Source organism: Quercus robur, chromosome 12 (genome assembly GCF_932294415.1).
Source record: "Quercus robur chromosome 12, dhQueRobu3.1, whole genome shotgun sequence".
NCBI classification, from domain to species: Eukaryota; Viridiplantae; Streptophyta; class Magnoliopsida; order Fagales; family Fagaceae; genus Quercus; species Quercus robur.
In genome coordinates, this window is record NC_065545.1 from 37,538,827 (window position 1) to 37,554,238 (window position 15,412).

The following is a 15,412-nucleotide window of genomic DNA, read 5'->3' on the forward strand; positions in this document are numbered from 1 at the left end:
AGAAATAATCTTTTGGAGAGGTGGCCCGAGTGGTTGATAGCTCCGCATGTATTTTAGAACCTAAGATTATATATGCTTATTCTTATTTATGTTTGTTTAGTGACGGTTTCCTTTTTTAGTAAGTCTTTAGAATATCTTACTGTACTCTCCTAATTCAAGGGCTAGGTTCCTTGAGTTTTTTATTTATTTATTTTTTAATTTTAGAAAATAGTATTACTCATAAACACGAAAGTAGTATGTAGAGTTTTCTAAATAAACTTATAATATATTATATAATTAGAGTATCACTACAAAAAAACCTTTGTAATAATAACCTGAGGTTATAAGGACTGAAAAAAATCAAGAAAGGTTCCTGAGATTAAACAACACATAGGCATGAATATGTTATTCTTTTCCATCCCTCTTTAATATGCTATTCTTTTACTAACATTCTTTGATATTCGTCACTAATGCTTCAATCACCATTCAAGACCTATATTCCAAATGCCTATATGAATCTTATTCTTGGACTAGCACCCGTCCATCAAAATGCGGGAACTCTTCCCATTTTTCACTACATCTAAGCACATATGTAGCGCGTCTTATAGGAAATGCCTTAGCTAACCTTTGCCCACTTTTCACTGCATCCAAGGTTTGATGTAGTGTGTTGCTAGTTGGAGACTCCCAACGAGTATTTGTAGCGGATCTATTCATAATAGATTGACTAAATTTTATTTTAGTTGTACAGTTGTTATAGTGTTCATAGAAGTATTAATTTTCAATCAAATTGGAATATTATTTGCTGTAAAAAATTTATTATTGTGGATTATACTTTAAAAGTTAATTAACAAATATATATATATATATATATATATTTATTTAAGAAAAATGCTATTTTTACAAAATTTTCATAACAAATCTCAAGTGTCAAGTTGTTATTTGCTTTTACTGGTAGATAATAAAGTAATTTCAGTAGTCAAATTAAAAACCTGTAATAATCTGCCATTATGAATTTGTTGTGAAAATGTTGTGGATATAGCATTTCTTTATTTTAGCACATTTTCACAACAAATCTTTATTAAATTAAAACTTGTAACAACTTGTCATTTAGAATTTATTGTGAAAATGTTGTGGACCCAGCATTTCTCTATTTTAAGATTTGTATAAAATAAGCAATAACATTTTTGAAAAATACGTGTATATAAGTTTATTACTTTATTATGTGATATAGTATGCATATTTCACTTTGCATAATGTATATACAATACAAAAATATGATTGTGTGATGCCTAGCTGAAAACATTTTCTCATGACTCATGGCCACGAGGCTTACTTTTAATTAAGAATTTAAGATAGACAGACTTTACAACGGAAAGAGTTTATGTGCTTTTGAGCTTTAAGAAAGAAGGTGCTTTAACTTACTTAAATGTCATTTCTCAAGGTCATTTTCCTTTATGAATTTTTCTCTCTGGGTTCCTTCAACTTTTTGTTAGTGGCCAGTCATATATTAGCGAGTATCAGTTGAGTGGAGGGGCCAAACCTTTCTAAGTTGATTCTAAATATAAATAAATAAATAATAAAATCTAAGTTATATAGAGTATTCGAAATGTTTGCAAATTTTTTTTTTTAATTTTAATTTTAATTTTTAATGATGAGTAGCCTTTTCAAGGTAGGGTCATCTTGGGTAACCGCCCTTGTCATGTAAACCCCAAATGCACAATCTTGTTGACAAGAACTGTGTATCAGGTAATCTCAGAACATAAACTAGAGTCCTCATGGGTTCCCAAGAGGCCAATCAGTTGTATTTGCAAAATTAAGTGTACTAAAGGGATGTTTGATTTGTTCTTTGTTATAATGTGATCTTAAGAGCATTCTCATCAGGTGTGCCAAATGCCAAATATTTGACATTTGGCACACCAAAAAACCCCTTCCATGAGATGTTTCAAATGTTATAATTTTTTGCACACATGAACAATACCGTTCTATCTTTGGAACGGTATGGATGAAAATGCTAAAAAAAAAAAATTATTCATTTTCTCTCTCTTTCTTTATGATTCTCTTTCTTTTTCTTCTTTCTTTCTCCACCACTCCCTTCATCTCTGTCACACTCTTTTCCTTTATTCTTCTTCTTTCTTCTCCAAAATCTTCACCTCTCCTTCTTCTTCTTCTACTTTTTTTTTTTTGGTCCCGTTGTCTGGGGCTCTCTGTCTCTTTTTTTTTTTTTTTTTTTTTTTTTTCCAATGTCACTCTCTTTCTCTCTTTCTTCTTTTTTCTCCACCTAGACCGTTGCCATTGAGATTGGCCGTCGCCATGGAGTTCGACCTCACCGATGAGGTCAAATGGTGGAGATCTCATGTAAGTTTGGTTTGTGTTGATTTTGGGGATTTTTTTAAGTAGTATTGGGTGGTGGTCGCGGCCAGTGGATTGTTGTTGGTGGTGGCGGTTTCAGTGGCGGAGCCACTTGATGACCAAGGGAGGCTTGGGCCCCCCCCAAAATTTTTGAAAAAAATAATTTTTTTTTTTGAAAATATCCTAAAAATTTTGTAAATTTTTAAATAACCTTATCATTTAGGCTCCTCATACCTGATAATATACATATATATTTAAGAAAGTCTAAAAATAAACTTAATTTTCATTTAAATAAAATACAATCCATAAATACATATGTCAACAAATTACAATAATTAAACATTCGTTATCTTTAAAATAAACACATAAGTATTTTAACAATTATCTCAACAAATAAAAGGGAAAAAATTGAGTTATGAAGTATTGTATATTACTATTTTACATTTCACACACACACACACACAAAAATTTCTATATAGCCCTCCCAAAAATAAATTCCTAGCTCCGCCATTGGGCGGTTTGTACCTGTGGGTGTTGCTAGTGGTGGGTTTTTATTTTATATTTTTTTATATTGAAGGTTTTTTTTAAATATTATTTTAATGTATAGAATTGTAAAATAGTATGTTAAAATAATAAAGTAGATTTTTTGATGTGTCAAAATGGTTTGACAATCTTTCTACAATATTCTTGGCACTGGGGACCAAATTTACTTGGTTTGATGGCACATTAGTGCTTCCATTTTCTTGCTCCTTGTCTTTGGGCATTACAGGTTTACGTGGCTTAAATTGTTAAATGCTGCAAGCAATACATAAAACTGTGAAATTGAAGAAAATATATTGAACATTGAATAATAAAATAGCAAAAATAAAAAGAAAACTATTATTTTAAGTTGCATGTCTTGTAAGGTCGAGCTTCTATCAAAACAAACACTGTATAAATTATTAAAATAAATAATGAAAATAATTTTAATTTTTTTTATAACTTTTTGCAACTGATTTCAATTGGAGTAGTAATTTAAAATTTTTGAAAATTTTTGGTAACAGTTGGATACCACCATTGCCTTTAATCCTTATCATCATAGTCATCACCACTACCCAACACTACCACCATCACCGCACCACAGCTTGCCTCCACCGCTGTTACTACTACAAATACGACCTCTATTGTCGCTAATACCACTACCTCCACCTCTACAACCACTATGACTACATGAAATACTAATGGCTTTCCAAACACTAACTTCATGTTCACAAGTTTAATGACTCAAGTAAGCATTAGTTACATATACATTATATCCAAAAATAATTAGTCAAGTTTCATAGAGATCCCTATATATATATATATATATATAGAGAGAGAGAGAGAGAGAGAGAGAGAGAGAGGCAAAACTTAGATATAGTACTTTAAATACTATTACTTAGGTTCTTTTTCTTCAATTTTTACTATTATTTAGGTTCCTCATCTTCAATTTTTGCTATCTATCTAGTTTATTGACTTACACAAACAACGTTAAAATACTTTTTCTTTATGCATTTTTTTTTCTTAATTTTTTATTCACCCTATCCTGTGAGAGAACAGAGAATCCCATGGCATCAGCATCAAATTCAGATTTCTCCTGCTTCTCACCCTCTATCTAAACCAAATTGAAGCTAGCAAATGGTAAGAAGGGCCAATGGGTGAAAGATAAGAAGAAGAAGGTAAGGGATGAGAAGGATAAAATGAAAAGGAAGAAGTGGGAGTTGTGATTTGGGAAAGATGGAGAGGAATTTAGATTACCTGTAGAAGATTGAAGAGATTTTGCAAATCAATATATGAGATGGGTTTAGAGTTACACTCGGTGTAATTCTAAACATTTTAACAATATATAATAACTTTTTATTGAATTAATATTTCATAAATCTCACCATTGGATTACATGCTCTCTATATTATTAACACTCACACAAAGTTTTGTGCCAATCGGATGCAATTTACTATCTAGAAACTTATCTTTTATGTATAATTTTAAATACAAAAAATTTGAAATTTAAACACTTGATACTTTTTTCTTTTTTTTTTGAAAGTGGTATAATTTTTTTTTTTAATTCTCTATTAACAAATGTTATAAGAATAACTATGACAGACCCCTTTTTTCTTTCAAGGGACGTTATGAATACAAAATTTTTCACTTTTTAGCTGTTGATAGATTGGATAGTTGAGTTACAACATCATCCTACTTTTTTAACACACCAATCACAAGATTCATATAAAAAGATGACACATTCCTAAATCCTAATAACAAAAACACTATCAATCCGACCCTAATAATTTGTCATCATTTCCAATGTTCAATGGCATGATAAGTCCACAATTGAGAGTTGAGACATCATAATCAACCTCTCCATACACCAACAGAACAAACTGGACCCTTAGATATTTCCAGTCCAAAATGCTACAATTCCCTCCCACAATTTGTACAGCTGCCGTACACACCCTCAAACTTCAATATTTAAATACAGTAATGTTCCGGACACAATTTTTTTTTTTCTTCAACAAATTTCACAATTATACAAAAATCGTTGAATGGTAGAGAAAAAATGATAAATCCACAGATATTATGAAATTCGTTATAAAAAGTTGCATATGAGCATTACGGATATGAGTGGTGAGATACAGCTCAAAACATTATTTCATAATTATAATTAAAATTATATCTTCAAAACACAATTTTAGCTGGACAGCATAATATAATATCATATCATATAATATAATTGCCCCGACATAAAAAATTGTACCTTCCTTCCTAACGCTTAGCTTTCCATTTGGTTATTATTCTAATTGCATGGCTGCCATAAAAAGTCTTTTACGTTGTTGTTGGTCGTAATTTTTGTTTCCTTGGGACGGCTTGTGTTTGCTATTTAGTATATGTTTTGCCAGCCAAAACCGTGGATAGGATTTTATAACAGTGGAAAACAGACTCATAGTTGATCACATTCACATATAGTGCGGACTGGGTCCTCCAATGTGGTCACGTGTTTTTTAATTTTTCAATATTTCATGTCATGGACCATTTTTGTACAATTTAGTATATAATATTACTTTGTTACTATTATAATATATTATACAGTTAGATAGTGGTCAATATTTTTTTAAAACAAAACAAATAAAGGTCTACCGACCTACCAATTAGTCTACAGCTGTGATTTAGCATAATTATTTTTTAATTTATTTTTTTTAGTTACCCAATTGACTTGGGTTCTATTTTTTAGTGTCAACCCCTTTATTTTGTCTAATTATTTTATTCTATGTTGCGGGTCACTGCAAATCTTGGCTGTGACTGTGAATGACTGACACGAATGGTTTGTTATCATGTTTCATATAATTGTTGTGTTTATTATTAGGATATATAGGTCTATAGTTGCTAGTGTTAAATCACTGTTTGTTATTGGCAGATACATTGTGGATTTGGTTTCTGAATTGAATCTAAGTGTGTGTGTGTCGGGTGAGATTAGCTTACTGTTGTTGGATCATTGTGATTTGCAGATTAAGGTGTGTGGATGAGTCAGCAATTTGCATTGTTATGAGCACCCAGTTGGATTTTTTTAATGCTTATGTGTAGTTAGCTTTTGGGTTCATTAAATTGTTGGCAATTATTGATTATATGATTTCTTCTTAATGGGGTTTCTTTGATTATATTATACTTTTCTCTCTCTGTCAATGGCTTATTTTTCCCACCACCTTGCTGAAAGAAATAGCTGTAGCATCAACGGATTTTTAGGACTGCACATTGGTTGTCATGAAAATGACATTTTTGCTTTTATTGAACTTTTTGGTCTGCTATTGAATTTTCAACTATATCTTTCTTATTATGTTATTCATTTGAAAATTGCAACGTAAGGAAGGACCATTGAGTATTCTTTTTTTGCAACTTGAGGTTGAAGATGTCTGTTAGATATGTCCAGATTTTTTCTGTCCTTTCTATTTGGTCCTCGCATGAGTGCTCCTTTTATTGGCATTAAATAAGCCTACCCATAGACTGTCTCATATAGTTATGTCTAGGAAAATTCTTAGTTGATTATTTATCTGCTAGAACAGTGACAATTGCATGCTTGTGCTTGTTTCAAGATTCAAGAACCTGTGGCTTGAAAGTCTAGTACATAAGTGTTTCTGGCTTTTAGTGTAAAGTTTTTGATCTTAAGAGAATGAGAACCAGGCGAGGGAAGCATTCTGAGGTATGTTTTGAAGTCATCAAGGACTTCTTTTACCAGTTTTTGTGTATTAAGATTGTATATAAATATAGATATGATTTCTTGATGATTTATTTGGCCAATTACATTTGATTGCAGGCCTTTTGGCCTTCCATTGTGATGAAGAAATGGTTAAATATACAGCCTAAGGTGTATGATTTTAGCGAAGATGAGGTTGACACTGAAACTGAGAGTGAAGATGATGGTATGGTTTTAGCATGTTTACCACTGCAAGTCATTTGTTTTGCCTTCTGTGCTTGATTATGATTTCTGAAACTTTTTTCCAGCTTGCTCTCTTAAAGATGCAAATATGCAAGCGGATGAGGAGCATGCCCATAGGACACAAAGGAACCAATCCATTTTCCCCTGTCAAACTTCAGGCAATACTTTGCTTTCTGTTTAATTGATTGGTCCTATTAGGATGAAACTGCTTTCTCAATATCTATTCATGTTTAATTAAAAGTATGCATATTTTCTGTCTTCTTTACTATTACTGGAATGTTTTACCATTTACCAGTGCTTATTTTTTCTAAGAACATCTGTGTTTAAGGCGTTAAGCTCCTTTTGGTTTAAATTCTAAAAACTGTGGAAGTCTCATCTCTGTGATCTTCCTTGTTTTGTTTCTATATAGTTTTGCTGTTATTTCTTTGTTGAACATTTCTAATTGTTTATTCTTAGCTGAAGGCTACCATGGTCAGAATTTGTTTTGCTTTTTTATGTGACCTTGGATTTGAAGCATGGTATGGATCATGCAAATTATATTAGCATTTTTCTTTAGTTCCATCTTAGTCCCTTAAATCTGAATGGAGCCAAAGAAACCTTTTGGTCAATCAGCTTAATAATATGTGAAATAGTTTCCTAATATTTTAATGATTTTGTCATCTGATAACTATCATCTTTGGTTTTGATTTCCATTCATGCAGATACACCTTCCAAGGGGTATCAGTTACGACACAGAAGAGGAAAATCAGAAACTCTGCGTGCGCAGTACATAAATACAAAGGATGTGAGGTTCGACGGTGACCTGCCTACGCTATCTATAGGTATTACTATTTTCTTTCTCACTGGATTCTTATAATGACATTTATTTACTGTAGGGTGACAATTGGTACTTGGAATGTTGCTGGAAGACTTCCATGTGAAGATCTTGAGATTGATGACTGGCTTTGTACAGAAGAGCCAGCAGATATTTACATTCTTGGGTGAGTACTTCATCATTCCTGTGACTTGTGCTTCATTAGATAACGGTCAATTTGTGTCTTGTATAAACTTCAGTGTTTGACTAAGATACATTTGATTGTCAAAGCTAATAGTGCCTATCAATGTTTTTGAACACTTTATAGTCAAAAAAGAAATATTATATTAAAAACCATCTCATTAATAAGTTCAGGTAGAATATGTTGAAAATAGTAGAATGCTGACCTTAAAAAATGACCAACTTTGTAGTCAGATGCTGGGATGTCCTATGAAAATTGAATGAATCAGTACTGTATTGCACAGAACTGGGTATTTCTTTCTTCTTTTGATAAAATTTATTGAGCTTTATTCTTTATCTTATGTGAATATGGTGATCTCTTCCTTGGGTTTTGTTCGACTTCATGATTATTTGTACACACTACTAGCTTGTATGTTGAGTCTCTTACCATGTAAAAGAGACTAGATTGATTTAGTATGCAAGGGATATCTCAACAAGCCAAAGTTATACAATTTGATTTTCTTTTAAATCCTAAATGAATATTATATTTGTGAATTTTTGGATTACTTATAAGCATGGAGAGAACAAAGTTTAGGCATATGATATTAGAGGAGACAGTACATTTAACTAAATTGAACTTGAGTTTCCAAATCTTTGAAGTATAACCTGGGATCCCAGGTCCATGGTGCACTAGATCTAATGAAGAATTATCAAAATTCTTTTCATAGCTTTAAGGTTATATGGATTAATTATCTAAAGGATGAATCATTAAATCTCCAATCAAACATTGTGGTTGCACATTCATACTCAGACATGATTCTTATTTAGGTTTTTATCACCTTTCATGACTAGATTACTAGTAAGTCAAGTATATGCTGGTTGCATTTCAAGTATAGATCAACACCTTTTCTTCTTTTAATCTTGACTTCATCAATATGCCTATTTGCTTTTAGGTTCCTAAGTTTTGTGGTCTAGTCAAAGGCTTCATTTTAGATTTAACAAGAATTTGTATGTATCTAGCCATGCAGAAGATGATTCTGTGAATCTTTTACCATGGGACATCCATGTCTAATCTACATAATTATCCTTTTATATGTTCTAGTCTAGGGATATTTTGGAGGGCTTTTGGTTGAATGAGTTTGTACTGCATAGCCAATATGGTAGATTTCCTTGCCTGACATTTGTTCTTGGCAAAGATTCTGCTACCAACTGGATTTTGGCAATTGACTCATTACTGTTCAGTGTTCACCTTGGGTCCCAGAGCCTTTTTTTTTGGGTCTGAGGGCATGTTGATTCGTAATGTATTACACTTAAAAAGCAAACCTAAATTCACATGTATACACATTAAAATCAAATAATATACATCCATCTACGCTTTCCTCCAACATTCAGACCCAGAATGTTTCAAGTTCATTGAACTGGAATAAATTCTGCTCATATTTCAGTTGCTGCAGATTTCTTAAGTACTCTGGAAACAAACATATACCTAATATTTTTCCACATTTCAAGAAGCAACATGTTGAATGGTCTCATGTTCTTGTTTGTTTAAGCTGCAATGTTTCTCCCTTTACATATATAATCTTTTTGATTCTTTTATATCTAAATCTAAAACTAAAAGTGCATGCGGCTGTCCTTCATGATTTTGGGACTGTTGACATTGCGTGTTAAAGTGTTCTCTCTCTCTTCTATACAATGGTCATTTATTAGGAAAAACTTTTGGCTGCTGATCGAGAAGGTTTAATAGTCTATCAACTGATTTTAATATAATCTATTTGCTTTTTCCAGTTTCCAAGAGGTAGTCCCTTTGAATGCAGGGAATGTACTGGGGGCTGAGGATAGTAGCACCATACCAAAATGGGAGGCGATCATACGAAAAACCCTCAACAAATCTTTGGAACCTGAAAGCAAACACAAATGCTATAGTGCCCCACCCTCCCCAGTGATGAGGACTTCTTCTGTTGCTGATGTACTTGAAGCTGAGGTTGATACATTAGAGATGATGAGCGATGAATACGTCATGACAACAAATAATTATGACATGGAACAGGAGGCATTGGATAAAGTAATTGGTTTTGGAATGAATTTACCATTGAAGAGAATATATGGTATTGATTGCAATAATGGATTAGACTGGCCTGAACGTTCATTAGATGCAACCCCTCAAGTGATCTCCTCCAATTCAAAATTGCGGAGAGTATTCAGTAGTTCTGCAAGAATTGGATTTAACACGACAGACAATTCTCTACCAGCAAGTCCTAAAAGTTTTGCATTAGAATGTAGTAGATTGAAACGTTCGCACCATAGTTCAGATGACTTAGGCTTGTTGTGGATGGAGCAGCAAGAGAAGCCTGAAGTTCTTGATTCTCTATCTAATGTATCCGGAACTTTTTCTGATGAGGAAGATGATGAATTTCTTGAACTTCCACAGGCTCAGCAAACTAATGAAGTTACCAAAAATTGTTTGAAGTCACGTCATAGGTATGTGAGGATTGTCAGCAAGCAGATGGTAGGGATATACGTATCAGTTTGGGTGCGAAAGAGCTTCAGAAGACATATCAACAATTTGAAAGTTTCTCCTGTTGGAGTTGGTCTAATGGGCTACATGGGAAATAAGGTAGTGCCTTTAATTCATTATTGAAAGGCAACAACCTTAATAGCAAATGTGTTCCCCTTCCTCACATGCACACACACTAAAAAGAATGGTGGTGGGGGTTGATCTCTTTCCTGGATGCAACCTTGTGAAATTTGAAAATTACATTGATAATGGCTGAGACTAAAATAGAACCTTCATAATTGGGTTCTTAACCTCTACAACTACTTGTTATTACATTATTGCTACAGTCTGGAGAGAAATACATCACACTGCATCATGCTATGAAGGGTTGTTGCTTCCATGCCACTAAATAGTAAGCAATATTTGGTTAGTTCACTTGAATTTTTTTACTTCTATGACAAGAAAACAGTGCCCTCCATATTATGATGCATTGCAATGTGATTGGTGGCAGGCTGGAGATTGCATCAATTGTAGAGGGGAGATGACATTTCACTATATGTGTATGATGATTACTTGTTTCGATTTGACTGGATGTCTTAACCAAATTGTGGTTGCTGATGTAGGGATCGGTTTCTGTTAGCATGTCTTTGTTTCAATCCCGGATGTGCTTTGTTTGTTCTCATCTGACTTCTGGTCAGAAGGATGGGGCTGAACAGAGGCGTAATTCTGATGTTAATGAAATTATACGGCGGACCCATTTCTCATCTATCTTCGATACAGATCAACCACAAACAATTCCTTCTCATGAGTAAGCATTATTTTCGCATTTGAAATTCCATTTATGTAGCACAAAATCTTCATGTGAGCTTTGTTTTGTAAGGAAACTTGTTGCAGCATGGAATTTCAATTTGGTCATAGGTCTACTATGTTTAGACTGGTTCAGATACTGTTGTTTTATTCAATAGTTGATCAAAATATGTTGTTATTTAATCTCTAATATTTTTTTACCTGGAATGTAAATTTATGATTGGATCCCTTTGTAAGCAGTCAGATATTTTGGTTTGGGGATTTGAATTATCGCATCAATATGTTGGATGAGGAAGTGAGGAAATTGGTAGCTTTAAGAAGGTTGGCTGAACTTCTCAACAACGATCAGGTGAGACCTGTAATGCTTTAAGTTTGCATTATTGGAAATTTGATGGATGGAAATAAATTTGCATCATTGGAAATTTGATGTTCAATGATATCCTTTTATGTGGCAGCTAAGCAAGGAACTCCATAGTGGGCACGTATTTGATGGATGGAAAGAGGGGAAGATAGAGTTTCTACCCACTTACAAGTATGAAATCAACTCTAATAGATATGTTGGTGAAAACCCAAAAGAATGTGAGAAGAAGAGATCTCCAGCTTGGTAAGCACTACTTTCTTGGGACTATCAAGATTGTGAACCTGGTGTTGAGGAAAAGGGATTGATGGGGGAAAACTCAAAAATTATCTCTTAGCTGTGTTTTTTGTTAAATTACCGATTCTCTTAAAAGAAAAAATCATTAGAAAATGATAAATTTAATCACTTAACCATAATTCTAATACTTTTTACTGAAGACATGGTTTTTTTTGAGGAAAATTATGTTGCACACATGTGCATTTACACACTGCCAAAATACAATTGAATACATGATTTTAAGTCACATTTTCTAGTCTGTTTGTCTTGGGCAGTGTGTAAATGCACACAATGTATGCAACAAACAGTGCCCTGTTGTCTCTCTCCCCCCCCCCCCCCCCCCCAAAAAAAAATGTATCATTTAAAGTTTTTACTTTCCATGGTATCATTTAGGGATGGACATAAGGTTGGGCTGGTTTGATTTTGGAGGTCTTTTCAAACCAAAAATCACGGTTTGGATAGTAGCCAAACCGACCAAACTGAACCAATCCAAATGTGATCATTTTGGATCGATTTAGGTTGTCAATTTAGACTAGTAGTATCAGGTCGATTTGGGCCTTTTGTCTTTAATGATTATTTTAGTAACTCTGAAAAGCATTTCAATTATTTGAATCATTCCAATAATTCATCTAACCATTTAAGATCTTATTATAAAAATAATTTTTTCTTGCTGCACAATTTGGCCAAAACATCTGAAGACCCATTCTAGATGTAAAAGTATGGTTAAATTTTTAACTAAGATGGATCATTGCTAACAATGCCCATCTAGGCCCCATTGCGTTGTTGTTTACATATTTTATTAAGAAATAAATAATATAAAATAGGTTCTAATAAAAAATCAGTATTGAACAAATGGCAATAATACTATACTATATATATATATATATTTTTTGGTAACATAATTGTTGTATTTGATTGGGTTCACCTGTTTGTCAAAACTTTTGAACCTGATACCAAACCTTTCTAGTTGGTTTTTCTAGTTTTGAAACCATTCTAACCCATTAGCCTGGAAAAAAGTAGTCCAAACACATTGGTATGGGTCAGGTTGGTAGAATTAACAGTTTTTCTCTGCACATCCTGAGCTCCATTGCTTTGATACTCAACAAGTGGACTCAAAACTTGAGTGGAGTGCATTGGATTAGCTATTTTTTCAGATCAAGTGATAGAGCTTGATCCCTTAGAACTTAAGACTGTATGAGTCAACTTGAGTATGTTCAATGAAATATTGATCAAGTATTGACAAAATGTAGCTTTCTTTAGACAAATGCTCAGGAATTTAGCTAACTGAGCAGTTGATATATTATGCAGGTGTGATCGTATACTTTGGTTAGGAAAAGGCATAAAACAAGTTTCCTACAAGCGGGCAGAGATAAGGCTCTCAGATCATCGACCAGTTAGTTCAGATTTCTTGGTTGAAGTTGAAGTCCTAGACCATCGGAAACTGAAAAGGGCTCTCAATGTCAACAGTGCAGCTGTACATCCTGAAATTTTCCTTGATGAAGAGAATTAGAATCTTAGCAGAGGTAACTGTCCCAATTCATTATTGAAAATTACGAAAAGATGAAAGACAAGTTTTAACAAATGCTTTTAACCAGTATCATAATTAGTCTCAAATAATCTTTCACAATGTGCTGTGTTCTAAGGTTTTAAAGTGACAGGGAGGAAATCAATAGCAAGTGCCTGTAAATGTTACATGGATTAAACTTGACATTAACTGAATCCACCTAAGAGATCTATTCACGAAAATAGTTTGTTTAAACAGCCATAATTATCTAGAGTCAAATCTTTTGCTTCATTTTTCATATATGTGAAACTCAGCAAAATAATATCATAGGCCATCATATTTGAGATTGTTAGTAGATCTAAAAGATTACTCTGGATTGATGTAAAGTTAAACTAAATACATAGCACAATAGCTATAAATTTTCAAGATTATCTGTTATGTTGTCCATAAGTCAAGTCAATTTTGTTTCTGGAAATTTATTTTTAATTTCTTCAAATATGTCCGAGTAATCACATCATCTTTCTGAAAAAGAACAGTATATGTATTAGATTCTTACCACTGCTGATTCTGAAGGATAGTTCAAACTCTGAATACATTGTTCCTTCCTTTTGCACATGTCGGTATTACTTATGTGTGGCAGACTGTGATAATTGATAACGTTAGATGTTCTATACCAAATAGTATGCAACCCACTTTTTGTTGTTGTTGATACATTGATAGTTGAGGGTGGGAGGATTTGAACCCTTGATGTTTTCATTGGAAACACTAGAAGGTGCTAATTGAGCTAAAAGGCTCTTGGCAGTATGCAACTCACTTTTAAGTGGACCTTTCTAGTTGATCCTTTTTAGTCATTTACTTAAACCTGGTCAGATAATCAGACAACCATCTTAGAGTGAATCTTTTGTGTTTTGGAAATTTATGCCTCATTGGAGTGATTCTTTGCAAGAGGCTCCTGAAAAGTATCTTAAAGATGGCTAGATGAAGTTACTTGCTTATCTATGATTTGAAGAATATAACGAGATCGATGTTCCATGCATATACTAACATAATTAAACTCTCAAACAGGGTTGCAAATCATTATGGCATGTTGCAAGGCGGTACCTTGTCTGATTAGTGGGTGTCAAGATGCCATCAACCAACACCATCAATGTCTGACTATAGCTTACAAGAAGTGATTGTCACAGTCAAGTATTTCAGCTGGGATCACAAGTCTGATTTAGGTCATACAAGCTAATAAGTTAAGAGGAATAAGGAATGAATGTATATAGCAAAAGCCAACCTATTTGCTTCTATTTCTAGAGGACCTCCAAACATTTGTGTTATCGGTGGGTTTACTGGTTTTGTAGTGTTGCGGGTCTGTATGGTTCTGTTTTCAAATTTTGTGATGGGTTTGTGGAGCTACCATAAATTTAAGATATACTAGCCTGTAACTTGAGTTAGTTGCTTTTTTATCAATTTCTTTTTTAGAAGTAATTAAAAGCCTAGTTGATTCCAATGATAAAGTGTGCAATATGTTTTTGTTTAACTGTAATTTCAATGTTCTTTTAGCAGTTTAAATTACACAGAAAAATAACAATATATATATATATATTGTTTTATTTATAAATGAGATCAATACTATTACCCAAAGAGAGATAGAACAATGAGCACAAACTAAAGTGACAAGCAGATAAATGCTGCAGAACCCAAAACTGCAGTTCCATAGATTGCCACTCAAACTCCCCTGCAGCTGCAATTAAAACACAAAAGAGAAGCACCTTAAATCTAAAAGTACAACAATGCCAATCCCAGAAAATAAGCAAACTAGAGATCTTACAGTAAATTCTCCTAATGGAGAGTACATATCTAAACTCAACATAGAGGACATCAATTTCCTGTGGTTGTCATAGCAGCTTCAATGCAACAGTAAACCCTCTTGTGCTCTCACCTCAAGCTGAATCCTTATCCTCCCCTACACAAGCATATAAAGTCTCTGACATAGGACAACCACACTATTTCAATGGAACAAATAAACAACAATAGGAGTCAGCACCTAAAGGTTGCTTAGAGTCAGCACCAAGCAAAACTGGAGTCGGCACCAGTGTAAAAAGAAACACATGTTTTTTTTATAATTCTCAAAACTGTCTTACAATAATCAGAAAAAGTGCTTAAATAGCTAACAATAAAAATGTATAAAGAAACCCTAATTATTAAATGCTCAGGCTTACTTAATCTCAAGCCCAATT

General features: G+C 33.3%; 1 protein-coding gene across 1 annotated transcript; it reads left to right on the forward strand.

The window, feature by feature from the left end:
* Positions 1-6,174: 6,174 nt before the first annotated feature.
* On the forward strand, positions 6,175-14,638 carry LOC126708614 (type I inositol polyphosphate 5-phosphatase 2). The gene is made up of 11 exons (XM_050408425.1): positions 6,175-6,538; positions 6,653-6,758; positions 6,841-6,933; positions 7,477-7,564; positions 7,651-7,755; positions 9,534-10,362; positions 10,866-11,050; positions 11,290-11,398; positions 11,505-11,653; positions 12,992-13,206; positions 14,253-14,638. Exons 1-10 carry the CDS (start codon positions 6,509-6,511, stop codon positions 13,191-13,193), a joined length of 1,896 nt encoding a protein of 631 aa, XP_050264382.1. The 5' UTR covers positions 6,175-6,508; the 3' UTR covers positions 13,194-13,206; positions 14,253-14,638.
* Positions 14,639-15,412: the final 774 nt, after the last annotated feature.